Source organism: Taudactylus pleione, unplaced genomic scaffold (assembly GCF_031769625.1).
Source record: "Taudactylus pleione unplaced genomic scaffold, aTauple2 ptg000026l, whole genome shotgun sequence".
Lineage (NCBI taxonomy): Eukaryota > Metazoa > Chordata > Amphibia > Anura > Myobatrachidae > Taudactylus > Taudactylus pleione.
In genome coordinates, this window is record NW_028284428.1 from 24,271,067 (window position 1) to 24,290,168 (window position 19,102).

Here is a 19,102-nt window from a genome sequence, read left to right on the forward strand (position 1 = left end):
CTGTCTGTTTCATGCTTTTTCTTGTATATGACTAAGATGTTTTTCCCTTTACACCTTTTACTGTATTGTCTTCAAAACTTAATTTCCACTCTTTATAAATTGAATTGGCTATTTTACATTTCTATGCTGGGGCTTGCTCCTTTTTATACAGCTATTGAAGCATACTTTTAAATAATTTTAAACTGATTACTAATTATTGATGTGTGTTGATGGACGCCATACATCAGTGAAAATCAGCTGCTGTGTTCATACTCAATCCTGTGCAGAATGAAAAAATATTGATTAACCAGTGGAAAAAATAGTCTCAAGAATACAAAATCTAATTACCATGAACTAAAATTCTTCAACAATATGTTATTGACATTGATGATTATTAACATGTATTAACAATCACAGCAAAGCAAGGAATAATATTACAGTGTGCAGCATAAAATGGTCTGAGAAAGTGGATACGGGAGTATGATTAAACATTGTGTATAACAAGAGCTCATCACAAGCAATTGACATAGGGGGAGCAGTAGTGCTTGAAGTGGTCCTAGAGATGTGGTTGAACCCCCCCCCCCCTTGACGCTTATATAAAAAAGGGACAGTGCAAAAAAAGTGTGGTCTCAAAAATAGGGGTGCAGTCTCAAGAGAAAGGGGTGTGGTCACACAATAGTATCCCCGACTCAAATGACGCCACACAGTAGCACAATCTTATTCACATTACACAGCATATAGTGTCCCTGATTCACATTACACCACATAGTAGTTTCCTTATTCATGTTATGACACATTGTAGTGCCCCCTTTACACAAATCCCACATTAGTGCCCCTTATACACAATGCCCACAGTAGTAGTGCTCCTAATACACATAATGCCCACAATAGTAGTGCCCCTTATACAATGCCCACAGTAGTAGTGCCCCTTATGCATAATACCCACAGCAGTAGTGCCTCTTATGCAATGCCCACTATAATAGTGCTCCTTATTCAGTGTCCACAATGGTAGTGTCCCTTATGCAGAGCCCACAGGAGTGGTGCCCCTTATGCAGTAGTGCCCATTATACATTGCCCCTTATGCAGAGCCCACAGGAGTCAGTGGCAAATGCAGGATTTCCATATGGGGGTTTCCAAATGCTTAATTTTAGAGTGAGCGTGGAATGTCAATGAAGAGGGCAGAATTAGTACTTAACCAGCTTTAATAAGCATCACACAAAGTGTATTTTGTGTATTAATTCCAGCATATACAGGACCAGTGATCACAGTAAGCCATTAGATGCACCAGTAGGCCATCCTGCCTGAGTTGAACATATTTATTTTAGATGTGCGCACCATTCCAGACTATTGGAGCAAGTCCTGGAGCCTGGAGGAGCAGCAGAAGAACCTAGCACTGGCCCGGACATACTGTATATGTACATATTGGGCTCTATAGCAGTGCATCTCTAACAGTGCATGTTTTCCAGATTTTCTAGTTTGTGCACAGGTTATTTATTACTGGTTGATACATGTTAAAAGATCCACAGGTGGTGCTAATTATTTCATTTGTGATATTGAGAAGAACATGCATCACTATTAACAATCTATTATATTACTATTTCTATTGTGATCATGGTGTGGGCTGGGGAAGGGGGTTTCCAGGCAGACAGAAACCCCCCTGCGTTTGCCTATGGGAGTGGTGCCCCTTATGCAGTGCCCCCAGAAATGGTACCCCTTATGCAGTGCTCCCTATGTAATGCCCCCATTAGCACTGCCCCCAGTGGTAATGCCCCCATTAGTAGTGTCCCCAGTAGTAATGCCCCCAGTAGTAATGCCCCATAGTAGTGCTCCCATTAGTAGTGACCCCCAGTAATAATGTCCCCAGTAGTAGTGTTCCATGTAGTAGTTCTCCATGTAGTATTGCCCCCAGTGGTAGTGCCCCAGTAGCAATGCCAACTGTAGTAGTGGCCCAGTAGTACTACCCCCAGTAGTAGTGGTAATGCCCCTATTAGCAGTGCCCCCAGTAGTAATGCCCCCATTAGTAGTGCCCCTTACACAAAAAAACCCACAATACTTACCTTAAGCCCCGCTGCCATCCGCCTGGCCGCTCCTCGGAAGTCGAGAAAAGGTTACTGGTGTTCTTGTGGTGATTTACTGGGTGCGGCGGTTATGGTGGCTCCAGCAGTGTCTTCCGGGTATGGCAGTGACATCATGATGACTTCCAGCGCATCCTGCAGATCTTTCGGTGGTGATTATCACTAACTTATAACCCAAACTCCTAACCATCTTCCTAGTGCCTAACCCTAACCTCCCCTCCCGTAGCCTAACCCTAAGCCTCCCCCTCTTGCCTAACCATCACCTCCCCTCCCGCAGCCTGACCCTAACCCTCCTCCTAGTGCCTATCCATAACATCCCTTCCCACAGCCTGACCCTAAGCCTCCCCCTAGTGTCTAACCATAACCTCCCCTCCTGCAGCCTAACCCTAACCCTTCCCCTAGTGCCTAACCCTAACCACCCCTCCCACAGTCTAACTCTAACCCTTTCCCTAGTGCCTAACTCCAACCTCCCCTCCCATAGCCTCACCATACCGTGCAGAATGTCAACATGTTGATATTCTGCAGAAGCTGGCATGTACCTAGTAGTGCCACTTTAGCCACAAGTTAAGTTGCGACTGAGAAGCTGTCAGGAACTGTAAGGGAAAAAGCCAGGAGGTTAGGGTGGCTAGGGAACAAGCAGGTGTGTGACAGTGCTAGGTCTACCTATTGCGGCCAAACTCAGGTTTGGCTAGACCTGCCCAGAAGCGCAGAGTCTAACTCACTTGGTGGCCTTCTCCAGTGACCCCTCCAGTTGGGATATGGGTTTCGCTGCACCAAGTGAGCAGGTCGCGGCAATCTGTACAGGTACATGGGAGTGGCAGAAAGACTGGAACTATAAACTGAATACTTGAACACCGGAGATCAGCATGAACTGAATAATTGAATATAGGAGATGGGCAAATGAACTGAATACTCGAGCACAGGAGATCAGTGTTTGAACTGAATACTTGAATACAGGAGATCAGCAAATGCATTGAATATTTGAACACAGGAGATGGGCAAATGAACTGAATACTTGAACACAGGAGATGGGCAAATTAACTGAATACTTTAGCACAGGAGATCAGGGTATGAACTGAATACTTGAATACAGGAGATCAGGGTATGCACTGAATACTTGAATACAGGAGAATACAGGAGATCAGGATATGAACTGAATACTTTGAATACAGGAGATCGGCAAATGAACTGAATACTTGAGCACAGGAGAACAGGGTTTGAACTGAATACTTGAACACAGGAGATCAACAATGAACTGAATACTTGAGCACAGGAGGTCCAGGTGCTGACTTGCACAGAGAAACACAGAGAAATTTGGATACAGACATATACTGGGAATTACTAGAGATCCAGCTGAGAGTTAACTAGTAATTAGCATGAAATCTGACACCACAGGAACACAGGGAGGCAATTAGAGAGCTGAGCAGCACACTAAAAGACAACACAGGGATTTACAAGAAACACTGGAGTTCTGTGAGAGCTGAAGTAACATGGTGGGAATTAGCAAGGGAGCTAATACAAGTAACACTGGTGGTCAGCGTGATGGCTGAAACAACACACTGTAGAAACTTCATGGAAAACACTGGTGAGCATAACAATCACTGGAACAGCGAAGTTGAATAGCAGTTTCCTGTTCCTGGAGTCAGACTTAAATACCCCTGGGTAGCTGGTCATTAGATCAGAAGATCAGCTGAGTGACCACAGGAGAACCATTGGGAGAGACTAGTCAGGTGATATGGACCAACAGGGCTGCGCCCATGCCCGGCACCCTGGAAACCAGGATTCACGCATGGAAGCCCTAGCAGACCCCAGGGAGAATACTCAGACACCATTCACCTCCACTCCCAGTGACTGAACACCTAAGCCCAAGGACGCCGGCGCGGAGGTGAGTAGCAGCCGATCCCATGCCGCATCCTGACAGATGCGTACAACTGTGAATCATCCGTAAAATCATGCAAGTGGCTATGGAGCATGTGCAGTGCAAATCCGCACTAAGTGCTGGAATCTATGGGTTTCCCAGCAAGTTAAGCCCCAAGTAAAAATCTGCGTTATGTGCACCCTCTGGAGTTTAATGTGCAGAGATGTGGCGCAGTTCTGACAATTAGCCATATGGTAAACACCACAGCTAATTGAATCTTCCCCATAAATATTAAGAGAAAAGTTAAAGAGCTGTAAATGTTATTTTTTTATTATCTTTTTCACTATAAATCGCTGACATATTAGGCAGCACTGTACATTGAGGGTGTCATGACACAAATTACATGCAATGACACAAAATAGAAGGTAAAGGTGGCCCTTGTTAGAGTAGTTTAAAATCCAAGAGGTGTGGAGAGTTCATGATATATAAGATAGTGGGATAAGAACTGTATTTGCTGGAGGGGAAAGTACATGTGGCTATTGTAAGCCTCCACTGATTGTAAGTATAATAAGGCAGTTATCATAGCCAGAGCTGACGTGAGGGTGATAAGGCCCAGATACTGCAACTCTCCAACTACTCTCTTATATAAAGTGTTATCACCACATGACTGTAAAATAGAAGAATGTATCTGACAGCATGTCATGTAAATTATTATCAACTTAATAATCTCACTTCATTGCACACAAGTGCTGACCTACAGGAGTGCAATATAATTAGACAACATTGTCTAAATTAATTTATTACAATTGACTTTACTTCGACAATCACTTTTTATATGAACACCTTTTTTGAATTACTATTCATGTATGCAGAGTTAAAAAAAAGAAAAGAAAGAAGCATTTTTTGAAATATGCATTTTTTTCTATTTCTATTTTTTATCGATATTGTGATAATGCAACAAACTACTGTATTTATTGAAAAAAACACCAGGTGGCGCTGTCTCCTATTGAAACTATGCAATTGGCAAATTTAAAGCTTGTCTGCTACATTTTTTTTTACATTTTAAAAATGTTTGAAGATGAATACTGAATTCATGTTTTAAAATATTTATGCACATTTGCAAATCTGTATATGTTACACTGTCTTATAATAGTATAAGCCTAGTAAATATTTAGTGCACAGTTTTGAATGATTAAAATAGCAATTTTTGTATTTGATTGCAAAGCATGCAACATACTGAAGTGTAAAATACCTTGCTAGTAATAAATAAAGTAAAAAAAATCTTACAAAATTATATAGTTAATATGTTTTCAATTGAACATAAAACTCTCACAGTACTTATATTTCATAAAGCAGAGTGCGAAGCTTAAAATGTTTGATAAATTAACTAATTTGGCTTTACCACTGTTGTTTAAATACAAGTGATCATTTTTTAGGTTTGAAACTATCGTCCCTTAAAATCATATTTACATGGACTGTTTGGTAAAGAACAGTTGTTGTTTTTGACATTCATCGGCTGTAAGAAGTTCATTGTTATACAAATTGTCAGCAACTTCTCTCAACCTTGTTGAGGGAAGTTCAAAACCAGATGCTGCCCTCTCCGGCATTAACTTCTCCAACTTCTTTTAAATTGCATCTACTGTACTGCAAGGGTAGAGTACAACCCTTTTCACAACATGATGCAGATATGACTGTAATCCATTGTAACCAACCAGACTTTTTGGACAATTTCACACTAGCATGATCAAAGCTAATTTCTGATTGGCTGCTGTGTAGACTAAAGAATGTTTGTGCAATGTGCATTATGATATTAATATTACACCGAAACAGAGGAACACCACGTTAAATAAAAGTGTATGGTAAACATTGTCCTTTATTAATGATTATTGATGATAAAAGTATGTTGCCTGTGTAGATCAGTTCACACAACATAGTGGCAGTTTATATATACTATAAAATTATGATCTGTAAACTATTCTATTTAGAACACACAACAGTTGTGGGATGCTACTCATGTGCCTTTAAATAGGAGCTGTAAAGATGTGTGATAGTATAAAAATACCAATTGTCAAATTTGGTTTGAGATGTACAGTAAGTTCAGTATCTAACAATGTACAGTATGCGTGTCATTGTAGATTGAATACATAATAGCCTGTACAGTGTCTCTGGACTGAACTTGCATCACATGCAGTGCAATCTGTTTCTCTTTAATAGGTTGTGACATTCAGTTGCATCACAAGGGGGGTGCAGGGCGCACCCGGGTGTCAGCCGCCGAGGGTTGACACAAAGGTGCTGACTCCTCAGTGACAGGAGCCAGGTGCTGCGCTGTAGCATTAAGTGCAGCACTAAGCCCCTGACACAGTGAGGGAGCCGACACTGCACACTGGGCAGTCTGCACCTCCGGCACCCCCCACCACCAACGCAACTCCCACCCCCGAGTGATAAGAACAAGAGTTTGGGCCGCAAGGCCACGCCACCTGTCCGTGAGGCCATGCCCCTATTTTGTCGGAGCACTCCAGAACTCCCCGCGCCAGGTGTCACCGCAGGGAGAGACGCCACTGGTGACATTGGTATAATTCCCAATTACATTATTATTTAACACAAGCTGTTTCAGAATTCATAGTTGCGTACAGTATGTGTACATATGTGTATGTGTGCAATTACATGGAAACTTAGTAAATTACATTTTGCAGTGGAACAGGCTGTTGTGTAGAGGTACAAAGTTCCAGCAATACAATCCTAAAGTTCCACTTTTGTTTGGTTGAAATGAATTTTGCAGCCAAATGCAGAACCATTATAATATTCAAAGAACTGGGTTTTTTTTGTTTGGTTGTTATGTAAATGCATCTATAGTGGCAATACAAATTCAAAAAACCAAAATTCGATTTAACACAAGAAAAGTGTGACTGTATATTTTAATGTTCAATGTGTGGGCGGAATTCAATTGTTTTTATCCCCTATCGCGCCCGACGGAGCTATTCTATTCTTGCTCCTGTCGGGCGCGATCAGCTGCCAAGCGCTACATTTCAGCTCGCAGCCCCTGGGGGATGAGAGCTGAAATGTGTGAAAAGTGACATGTTTGGGCGCCCAAACATCACTTTTCGCGATCGCGCCCAGCACTGTGGTCGGGTTTAGCTGCTTTACGCGGCTAAACCTGACCTCTATGGGCGCGATCAGCGCGAAGAACGGCAGCAATTGAATGGCGGCCCGCGATCTCCTGTCACTTTAGATGGGAGATCCGGACCGCATAATCAATTGAATTCCGCCCTATATGTCCCTCAACAAATTATCGTACAAGGTATTAATATTTTTTTTGCGATACAAAACAAACACTAAAAAAATCCATTGATTTACATTTGCACATGTCCTGTGATCTTTGTGTCAGATAACATATTGTTCTCACAGATAGCCATGGGAGTTATTTACAGTATGTTCACTACTTAGAACTGGCTGTGGTGGTGGGTGAGTATGGGAACCAATATGAAACAGTGATCTCTGTGATATAATGGAGACTGACAATTCTGATTGGTCCTCACACTCACCACCTCTTTCCATAGCTTGGACTGAAAGACAAACCACGGAACAACAGTATTGCTATTCAGAGGAGCCTTAAGGTTGAATGTAGCCCAGGATAGTGTGATTTTTTTTAATTCTACTGTACCTGTGAGTGTTGTTTAAAAGTGATGAAACTTGTTATCCATGGGCATTAACATGGCAAAAATGCACCCTGTAACAGGCCCCGCTACCAACCATGTGATGTCATTATATGTAACAATGAAAGGGAAGGGCCGCCTGGACCAAGGAGTAGCTGAGTAGCTGCAGTAGCTTGTCACCTAGACCAGGGAGAAGCTTAGCACCTGCAGCGTCCTATGGATGCTCCAGACGGCAGCTCCCTAGGATCGTCTAATAGGAGAGCCTCTGATGAACTCTGGGCACGATTCTATTCAGCGCGATGTAAATAGCGCCGGGAGATAGCTCCCGGAGCTATTCAATTCATCGCAATGTTAGGTCGGGGAAGGCTCGTTATCGCGCCTTAAACAGGGTGTTTAGGCGCGATAACGGGCATTTCACGACCTAACTTCCCGGCGCGAGGCTGTTTTCCAGGCGCGAAGGGCAGAAAACAGCCTCGCGCCAGGACTTTTGTCGGATTTCTTCTCTCATCCCCGGAGGGACTTGGCAGCGCGGTGTATTGAATAGCTCCGGGAGCTCACTCCCGGAGCTATTTACATCACGCTGAATAGAATCGTGCCCAATGTATTCATTTTTCTAAAGAGTGGAGAACTGAACAAATGGAGACGTTACCCATAGCAATCAGCTTTGAGGCAGCATTTATCGAGTACATTCTATAAAATGTTAGCTAGAAGCTGATTGGTTGCTATGGGCAACTTTACCACTTGTCCACTTCTCAACTCTTTAGAAGGCTAGATACATCTCCCCCTATAGGTGAGGAATGGATGGCTTTCCTCTCCTGCTGCTGAGAACTCACAGCACAGTCAGCTCTGGGGAGAGTATGCCTCCAGGTAACAGGATAGCGGGCACCCCCCTATTCTCCTCATTTGTTGAGTAGGCAGGGCTAGATTAAGGTCCTGGGGGGCCCCTGGGCAACAAATATGTGGGGACCCCTATCACTAAAAGTTGTATGCGTATATTATATATATTTATATATATATATATACACACATATATATACACACATATATGTGCATATGTATATATATATTAACATATATACACACACACATACACCGGGCTACCAGCCATGTGTGTGTGTGTAAATATATACATATGTATGTATATCACACAAACATACAAGCATACAGCAGCATTCCATGCAAGAAAGAAATGCCGCCATATGCTGGTTTTGGATACATATATATGTATATATATATATATATATATATATACATGTATACATACATATACACGTATACATACACACACATATACAGTGCTGCTTACCTCTCCTGGTTTCAGAGGCAGCAGCAGAAATCATCGCGATTTGCGGATCATTGAAAAGGGGGCAGAGCTAAATGCAGGGGACAGGGCTTAATCGTGGGCCGCTGATGTCGGCTCCGTCAAAAGAAAAAAAAATGTTCATCTGAGCCCTGGGTATTTGGACGGGTGCCGGGGACAGTGTGTGGGGGCCCCCTATGTGTGGGGGCCCCAGTACGATCACCCCTGACGTCCTGCCTATAATCCGGCCCTGTGTGTATGTAAGATGAGCAAGGATACAAGCTTGAGGGCTCACTGTTTGGATGTAATTTTTTGGATGTAAATATGTGTTGCAAACATCTTAATCACTGTAAGACTAATTGAAATAAAATGGTGTAGCTGACATAGCAGCAGGGGATATTATGTAACAGCCCCATATATGTAACTGCTCCATTGGATGGTATATGAGGGCTCACAAAAGTCATACCTCTGATTGAAAAAGAAGTTATACTAAGCTGTATGAAGCCATGGACTGCTGGTTGCACTTGTGTGTGGAGTCATATAATTTTGGATTTCATTGTTTCCATAGGTTGGTGTAGAAAAATGAACAGTAGAGGGCTAGAGCAGGGGTGGGGAACCTTTTTTTCTGCTGAGGACCATTTTCATACCTCCCAACATGACCCTCTCCAGGAGGGACACAAGGCTCTGGTCCTGGACTTCCCTGGTAATTTATGATTGGTGGCGGCTCCAGAGGTGGGGCTGCAGCACAGTCCAAAATTCAAATAGGGGAGTCACGCCAACTACCAGTGAGTCCCAGCCAGTGATGTTTGCCAGCGTTTAAAATGACAGTTGCGCCGCAGCCCCTCCTCTTACCAGGGAAGTCCAGGACTAGAGTATTGTGTCCCTCCTGGAGAGGGTCATTTTGGGAGGTGTGCATTTTGATATATATAACATTATTCGCGGGCCAGGTGCAGGCCATGCCCCCTCCTTGTGATGTCATTCAGGGGTGGGGTCGCAATCGCCGGTGATTATAGCAATGCCCGGAGCATCTGAGGATGCTCCGGGAGCTGCAAGGGCAGCGTTGTGACCGTCTGAAGCGTCCTAAGGATGCTCCAGGCGGCACTGCTGCATAGATTATGGCTGCAGGGTGCCATTCTAGGCACCCTGCTAGCCAGATGAGGATAGCAGAAAAAAGCTCCAAGGGCCAGACCAAATGATTCCTCTGGCTTTATATGGCCCCCTGGCAGGAGGTTCTCCATCCCTGGCCTAGAGGCTAAACCTCAACCAGGATAAAGCAACATCCATTCTAAAGAAACTAGAGGAAGATCAGCGTAGGGCATATTTATTATGCATGAGCCGGGTAAATCGGTTTGGTTATAGTCTATAGCGATTTCTAGGGGTATGTTTAGAGTTTTATATAGCTGTTAAGATAAGCCTTATAGGTTAAATATGGATATCAACCATTAGGGAGTTTATCAAGTGCTGTGTGACTGCACCCACAAACTCCACCCAGAGCTCCATGGCAACACACAGCTAAGATTAGCAGGGACACGTGAGCTTGTCCTATAAGATTTTCTAGACCACATGACCAAGCCCAACAACAAGAAATCACTTCTAATCTATTGAAATCACAACCATTTTCATTAATAATATATCTGTAAACCAATATATTATACATTATGGTTTGTCTGCATGCTATTGTCGATTTATTTAAATACATTAGCATTTATTTCATAAAATGCAACCAATGATATTTACTTTCATTAGATCAATGTAATAAATTGCGGATTGCTTACTGGTCTTTGCATATTTAGAAAAAAAAAATTATGATATCTGTGTGTTCACTTGAAAGAGAAGTGAATATACACACAGAAAATCATATAGCTGCTGAAATACAACTACAGTATACCAGTGAACAGTAAAGAAAACTGTGATATTTTTGTTTCCAATTAATTTGCACCTACAGCAGATGTTCATCCGATTAAGTAGTGCGTACAGACGGGACAATCGACAACGATAACGATATCGTTGTTCGATCTCCGGGTGTGCTGGACGATCGATATCGATCATCCAGCACACTATGGGCTTAATTCAGAGCCGGACACTATTTGCGGAGAGTCGTTCCAAAAAAGGGGCCGGCTATTTAAATTGAGCGCTCGCTCTTTGCGGTTTGTTGACGCCTCTATGTCTGAGCGAGCGAATGGAAAATGCGCTTGCTATTTTGTAAAGACGCCCCTTTGCCGTTCGCATCATACATCATCTCCGGTATTTATTAGATTAATCGGGTACATCGAAAGGCATCTGAACTGCTCGCAGTGCTTGTGGTAGGTTTTTCCTACCGCAATCACTGCGAGCAATTCCGGCTAAAAGACAACCAAGTGACGTGGTCGATGACGCTCCTTTACTAATTATGCACTACCATTAAACGCCCTTTTGACCATTAGGCACGCCTGCGTTCGGATCTCCACTCCCCCGTTTTCAAGCACCATCCCGTTACCACCCACAAACGGTACATTCTGTAAATCAAATTAGCAGCCCCTCGCTGTTTTGCGAGCGCACGATTTCTGACCACAATGACTGGTTTGCGCATGCGCATTACGACCCATACGCATGCGCAGTTGTGTGAACATTGCTCAGAGCAAACGAGCGGCCGTTTACGATCGGCTCTGAGTCAGGCCCTATGTACTCACCAACAACTATAACTATCAACGATCGCGGGTCCCTATAGTAACCTGGTCGATATCTACCAGGTTGGCCTGCATGCACAGGCGATGGTCGATATCGATGTCGACCATACGTGCCCATGCATCGCAGGTCGTTGGTGGGCGAAATAATGCACAATATGAACGATAACGATATGATCAATATCCTTATCATTCATATCGTCCATTTTAATCGTACCATGTATACACACCATGAGAATCAATTGCATGTAGTTTTGCAAGGTCATGGGCTCTATTTTATTTATTGTTAGTGGTACAGATTCATAAAATGGGATGAACAGGATCATTTAACATCATACAGTATGCAACTGAATCGACCACAAGACTTTTCTCTACCACAGGATTTCAATACCTAATTTAGCTTTCTCCTTAGACAGATCACATGGTTAATCACAGTGTTCTATTGCAAGGTTATCCTCTCTGAACAGATCAATGTAGTAACATCTGGGTTAAACACCATTTTGGTATTGCTGAGCCTGTGCACTTAGTAATACTGTGGGAACAAAACTACATGCATTGGGCTATATTATCACTTTGGCTAAAATACACTGTTACAATTGCAGATCATCCCTGAAGAATATATTAGATAAATATTTGGAATCACGTATAAATGCCTTTGCATTTGCTACTAAATAACTGGACAGGTTGGACATATTTCATCTTGTAAACTTCATGAATTACCTTTTTAGGTCCTGAAAAATCTGTGCAGTTTAAATTCTGTGTCTCATTAGTTCTCAAAGAGCAAAAATTACATTGTTAATCCCCAATCTCAATGGTTCCTCCGTTTTAGTTTGCAAAAGAAGCCTACATAGGTTTTTATGGGGGCTGCTAAAATGAGAACTGTATGAAGCTTGGCCCCAGCAGCTAATACAATTTTGTAATACAATGGATCCCACCCTGGTGCACTTGCGCTAATGGAGGTTGGCACATGCACAGTAGCACAGTGAGGTGGCAAACCTGTAAGTTACGTAATCACTATACATTATACTGATCGCTGGAACGGCCTGTCTCATCGATTCAGACGTAATACATTCACAAAGATTCCTTATTGCTGTGAATTGCGACAATCTTCCTTTTGCGGTAGACCACAATTATTATTAAATTAGTTCCTTGGTGCGTTAGGTGCCCCCAAAACATTAGCACCCTAGCTTTGCCTTATGGTACAGTAGCTTCAGACCTGTTATTTAGAAAGCTAGCCACCTTGGTGCATTATGCTAGATATATACATACTGTACATAATGCTACTGAACATAATGCTATATTCCAACTCAAGGCATTTGCATATAGCACATTGTGTTTTCTTAGCATTCTCCATGGTGCTGTATGTACAATATTTTTACACATAGTGAGGACACTAGATGTAAAATAAAATTTTATCCAAAAAAAAATATAGGTTCTGTTTAATAACAAATGTGCTGTGACCCAAAGCAACCAGTCATACAGTATGTCAGTTTCCATTTTTCATTTTGTGCTTGAAACATGTCAGTTATAATCTACATCTGTGCACGTGTTTTAAAAGTCCCAATTATAGCACAGCTCAAAGAGCAACTATAATGTAACATATTGCAAATCACATAAATGATGTTAGGACTGTGTTTTTTCTATTAGCCTAATGAAAGCTCCTGATTGTATGCTATGGTCTACTCACTATTTAGATTCCAAGTCCCAATGAGTAGGTGCATCCAGGGGTATTTTATACATACATGGACATGAGATACATAATATACATAAACATGGTCATGAGATGCATAACATACATACATGGACATGAGATGCATAGCATACATACATGGACATGAGATGCATAACATACATACATGGACATGAGATACATAGCATACATACATGGACATGAGATGCATAACATACATACATGGACATGAGATGCATAATATACATACATGGACATGAGATGCATAATATACATACATGGACATGAGATGCATAATATACATACATGGACATGAGATGCATAATATACATACATGGACATGAGATACATAACATACATACATGGACATGAGATACATAATATACATACATGGGCATGAGATGCATAACATACATACATGGGCATGAGATACACAATATACATACATGGGCATGAGATACATAACATACACACATGGACATGAGATTCATAATATACATACATGGACATGAGATACATAATATACATACATGGACATGAGATTCATAATATACATACATGGACATGAGATGCATAATATACATACATGGACATGAGATGCATAATATACATACATGGACATGAGATACATAATATACATACATGGACATGAGATACATAATATACATACATGGACATGAGATGCATAATATACATACATGGACATGAGATGCATAATATACATACATGGACATGAGATACATAATATACATACATGGACATGAGATACATAATATACATACATGGACATGAGATTCATAATATACATACATGGACATGAGATACATAACATACATACATGGATATGAGATACATAATATACATACATGGACATGAGATACATAATATACATACATGGACATGAGATACATAATATACATACATGGACATGAGATACATAATATACATACATGGACATGAGATACATAATATACATACATGGACATGAGATGCGAGATGCATTTCAGTAATCACTATAGCTGTACTGTACAGTAATGTACTCTTGCATCTTTGCTGCTTGTGCGCTGCGTTTGTGCCTGCGACTCCAAAAGATTGAATGGTGCAAACACAGTGTGCAGTATGGCGTACCGTGGCTCATGCAGCCGCGGCTAATTGCATGGCGTGATGTCTGTGCGTGTATGCAACGCGAGCGGCAAAGATGCAAGAGGACACATCTGTAGCCGTTTAACACTATATACATTCTGCTAACACCAATCTGTATAGTACAGTATGTGTGGTATTTGTATACTAATGCCTGAATATTGTTCTTCCTCATCTTTACTCTGTCCCTTTCCCCTGCAAGGACAGACCAGTAGAAACTATAAGCATCTCTTTACTTTTTGCCATATGTCTAATTCAATACTGTTCTCCTTCCTTTAGGGAACCAAGCTGGTGCCAATCATTTCCTTTCCCAGCCAATGAGAATATTTCCTGTCAGATGGGTCCCACCCTCAGGAGGTGCAGCTGCCTGGAGAGGGGTGGTGAGAGTCAGCAGCAGCAGCAGGAGGAGGTGGAGTGGGAGTGTTGGAGCAAAAACCTAATAGAGTTGAATGATTGAACTTTCTTTTTTAGTTTGTGCAGCAGCCAATGCCTATATCCCCTTCCCACTGCTCAGCGCAGGGAAGCTGTTGCCCATCTCCTCCTTGATTGATCTCAATACAAGATGTTGCTGAAGGATCACGGCAGCTGTGTGCCCTCTTTCCTGTGGATTATTATCTTGCTGTGGGGCAGCCTGTCTGCCACCAACTCAGCTGCTGCTGCTTCTTCTTCCCGCAAGCAGGATGAGTCCTTCTCCACGCTGAGTGTGTACAGAGCAAGATGCACGTCCAGGTGCCTGAGCCTGCACATCACTCGCATCTCTGCCTTCTTCAGGCACTTTCAGGTACAACTACTGTACAGTATGTGCTGTGGGTTCTGCTTCTGCTACATTGTATTCACCTGTTTATTCATTTATTACCATGTACTTATATAGTGCCAGGATATTCGGTTGCTTACTATGGTATCAGTTTTGTGCAGAGATAGACAGTAGCGTTTAGTGCTCACAACGATGTAGTATTTATGCGAGTGCCCCTATATACGACTCTGTGTAGTCGGACAGGTACGATAGTAGAGGGCATTAATTAACCTCTGGTGGCAACTGCAAGCTCCTCAGTTCTAATCCACTAAAGTCTCACCTTTTACATTTTAATGTGTTAATAGGTTCCATTGCTTTAACATCATCTAGTTAAAAGAAAAAAAAGTGATGTACATCCCAAATAGGATGGACATAATGTCACACTGGGCACAACATACTAGTACTGGTAACTTGATCATCAGTGCTGTAATATAGATTTTGATACATATGTTATTCTGTTTAGCAATTTTCTGTTAATGAGTAATATTTATAGGGCTGGTGGTATAACAAGTGCAGAGGGTACTGTACTGTATTCAATGAAACGTGCATTATCCTTTGCTGTTATCCTTTGATGAACCTGCATCTTGTGATCTGAGCACTTTAGATTTAGGGTATGATTCACTTAAATGTGACATCTTCACTGAGGTTTCTAGGAAATTAATGTACAGTAATTAGCATGAAACATTTTTCTTTTATTTCTAAATACATTTAATTGAATACAAGAGATGATTTTTATTTGTCCCAAAGGTATTTTTTCTGATTTATGGTCCATCCACTGGCCTTTCTGGCAGTATAACAATGCCACTAGCTGTACAAATTGGTATTTGTAAAGTAAATGTGGCGTAGTCTGCTTATTTGTTCAATTTCAAATTAAATAAAATTGTCAGTTACATTAAATCTACCTTTATTTTGCCTGATGGTGCCTCACAGTTGTAAAGGAAATGCTTCAGTCCATACATTTTAGTGGAATTCATCAAAGTGTTTATTTGTGTTACATATTGGTTTATTTTGTCTGCTGAAGAGTCTCAGACAGTGATTGTTGTGTGGAAGTGAATGGCACCTGTTGGGTATTATAGTGACAAACGCCACCTCAGAGAGTGGTCCGTCACAGCATGCTGAAGTAATAAAAACTGAGAGGGGATGACTTCAGGGATGATAAGTTTGCCTCATGCTTTACTTTTAGCCTTAGGTCCCTCATTGCTAAGTCAGCCTTGACTTACACTTAAAGGCTGCATTTTATTTAAGAGTAAAAAAGAATATCTGTGCTCACCTATTAACCTATGAAATCCACATAATTATTAGTTGACCTTTTGGGGGCAATTGCTGAAAAGGAAAAACTAACAGAGTACATGTGTAATACATTTATTTTAACAATGTTGAAAAATATTGTGGCTTGCTGTGGGGTAGCGTATCCTGGATCACACACACCATAAACATTGTCTTTTAATGAGTGAAAAAGTGAACTCAGATTATCTGGCTGCCAAGATGACATGCAGAAAATATTACATACTCTGAGGTATTTCTCTGAAATACTAGACAAGATGTAGGGCATTCCACTTAGTCTGAGTGCTTACAATATTCCCTGTGTATTTTTTTCCCCAGCAATCCATCGTTACATTTACCTAATTTTTTCATGTTTAGGAATTTTTGTTTTTAAAGAAGAGTAGACGGCTTATTCTTGTCAGCAAAAAATGTGTGAATCATATGTCTTTCACATCAGAATAAGGTCAGGGTGTAGCTTTATATACTATACATGCATCTGAGGCATGGCTTTAAATCTATATTATTGACTCATTTGCTGAATCAATCATTTTTTTTTCTGTGTTCTGAACTAGAATAATAATAATAAAAAAAATAGCTCTTTTGTAATTTGTGGAGCCAAAACCCAGACACTAGCAAACAGTATGACAAAACAATGTTTGTGGTTTGTGGTTCGGTAACTAGAAGCAAGGCATCCATGGAATAATTCACCAGGATGCAAGTTAATTAGCACAATTCTAAGGAGTTTGGTTAAAAAAATGAGACAGCCTTGTATGTAAAACTCATAGAGAAGATATGTAAATATATGTAAATTGAAATATGAGAAGGGGATTTCTTACCATAAAATTTAACATTTTTAAAATGTCTTCTAATTTGTATCAACAATATGGTGGTCAAAACTTTTAAGAACATCATCACATTGATCACATCACACAAAACTCCCACATTGAGTGGGTCTCATTGGTTGCTCCCAGAAGAGGGAGCAGCAACTGCTAAGTACATATAATCAAAGTATGGATGTATATAGGTCTGTCCTTAGCATCACTAGGGAGAAACTTCAGTAAAAAGTATATCAATGGTAGGGTATATCAAAAGTAAAGAAAAATGTAGTTTACTCCAAAAATATATAAAGAGGATGCACCATAAGTATTTGAATATAAACAAGAGCATGTTAAAGTAATTAAATTAAAAACAAACAAAAAAGAGTACTAATACTATTTCATGTAATTTCTTAATACAGTAGCAATATAAGAAGAAGTTACTGCTGACTGATTCCCCTTTCATTGTGAGCTATGTAGTAAACAGGAAAACACATATTTGTATATATTCTAAATATAATAATTGCAGTGACATGAATAGTATTTAGAAACAATACAATATACTTGGTGCAATGCTGCGAATAGATAGCTAGACAGACACACCCACAGATAGATAGATAGATAGATAGATAGATAGATAGATAGATAGATAGATAGATAGATAGATAGATATGAGATAGATAGATAGATAGCTAGACAGACACACCCACAGATAGATAGATAGATAGATAGATAGATAGATAGATAGATAGATAGATATGAGATAGATAGATCCAATTGTAAAGCGCAATGGAATGTGCTGCGCTATATAAGAAACTGTTAATATATAGATAGATATATTGATAGACAGACAGACAGATATATATCAGATAGATAGATGTCAAGGAAGGGCAGCATATGAATGATGAATGGAGTACAGTATACATATATATATATATATATATATATATAAAGTCAGAAATCCACTGCACTCGCCACTCCTAGATTTGGGGTGCAGACCTGCACTCGCCATTCCCAGGACTGGGGTGCAAGTGGCCTGTGACCACATTGCTTAAATAAATAAAAACAGAAAACCCAGCACTCACCATGTTTAAACACTCACAATGATGTATAAATAAGTAAATAAATAATGGGGATTTAGTTCATGGATTGAACTTATTTATACATCATTGTGAGTGTTTAAACATGGTGAGTGCTGGGTTTTCCGTTTTTATTTATATATATATATATATATATATATATATATATATACTGTACTCAATTTATATGCTGTCCTTCCCTGACTGCTATCTATCTATCTATCTATCTATCTATCTATCTATCTATCTATCTATCTATCTATCTATCTATGTACTTGTCAGTAGTTTCCTTGAAAAGGTTCCATCCAAGCGAAGCCTAATGATGTCTTTACAGTCCAGCATGCTAACAATACAGCTGTGTTAGGGGTTTCAATGCACAAATGTAGTCTGTGGGCTTTGTTGTGACTTTCAAGTGACATCTTTTAAATACGGGCTGAAATTTCCCCTCAAGCCATTTGCTTGTGACCATTTGTGCAGTACCAACCTGTTCAACTGTAGCACATTTCCTTTGAAGAAACTTCTTAACTTAAATGACCTTTACCTCATGATTCTAATACTGAGCTATATCATAGGTAGTATTCCTCCTTAGTAGGGTGGCTCCATATTTTCTAGAGAAATGAACACCTCCATAATACACCACTACATACAGGTGTTGGTAATTTAGATTAACATAAATAACATATAAATTACCATTTTGTGACAGAACATATTATTTAAATTAATTGGAGAGCCCAGTACGAGTATTTGTAATCTCCTGGTGGAGTAACTGAAAACTGACTGGAGCGAGGATACCA

At 40.6% G+C, this 19,102-nt stretch overlaps 1 protein-coding gene across 1 annotated transcript in view; it reads left to right on the forward strand.

Annotated features, from left to right (window-relative positions):
- Window positions 1-14,920: 14,920 nt before the first annotated feature.
- The window catches only part of ANOS1 (anosmin 1), a 210,873-nt gene continuing 206,691 nt past the window's right edge, over window positions 14,921-19,102 (forward strand). The window contains exon 1 of the mRNA XM_088451532.1: window positions 14,921-15,139. Coding sequence (XP_088307658.1) covers window positions 14,921-15,139 — 219 coding nt within the window. The remainder of the gene's footprint in view (window positions 15,140-19,102) is intronic.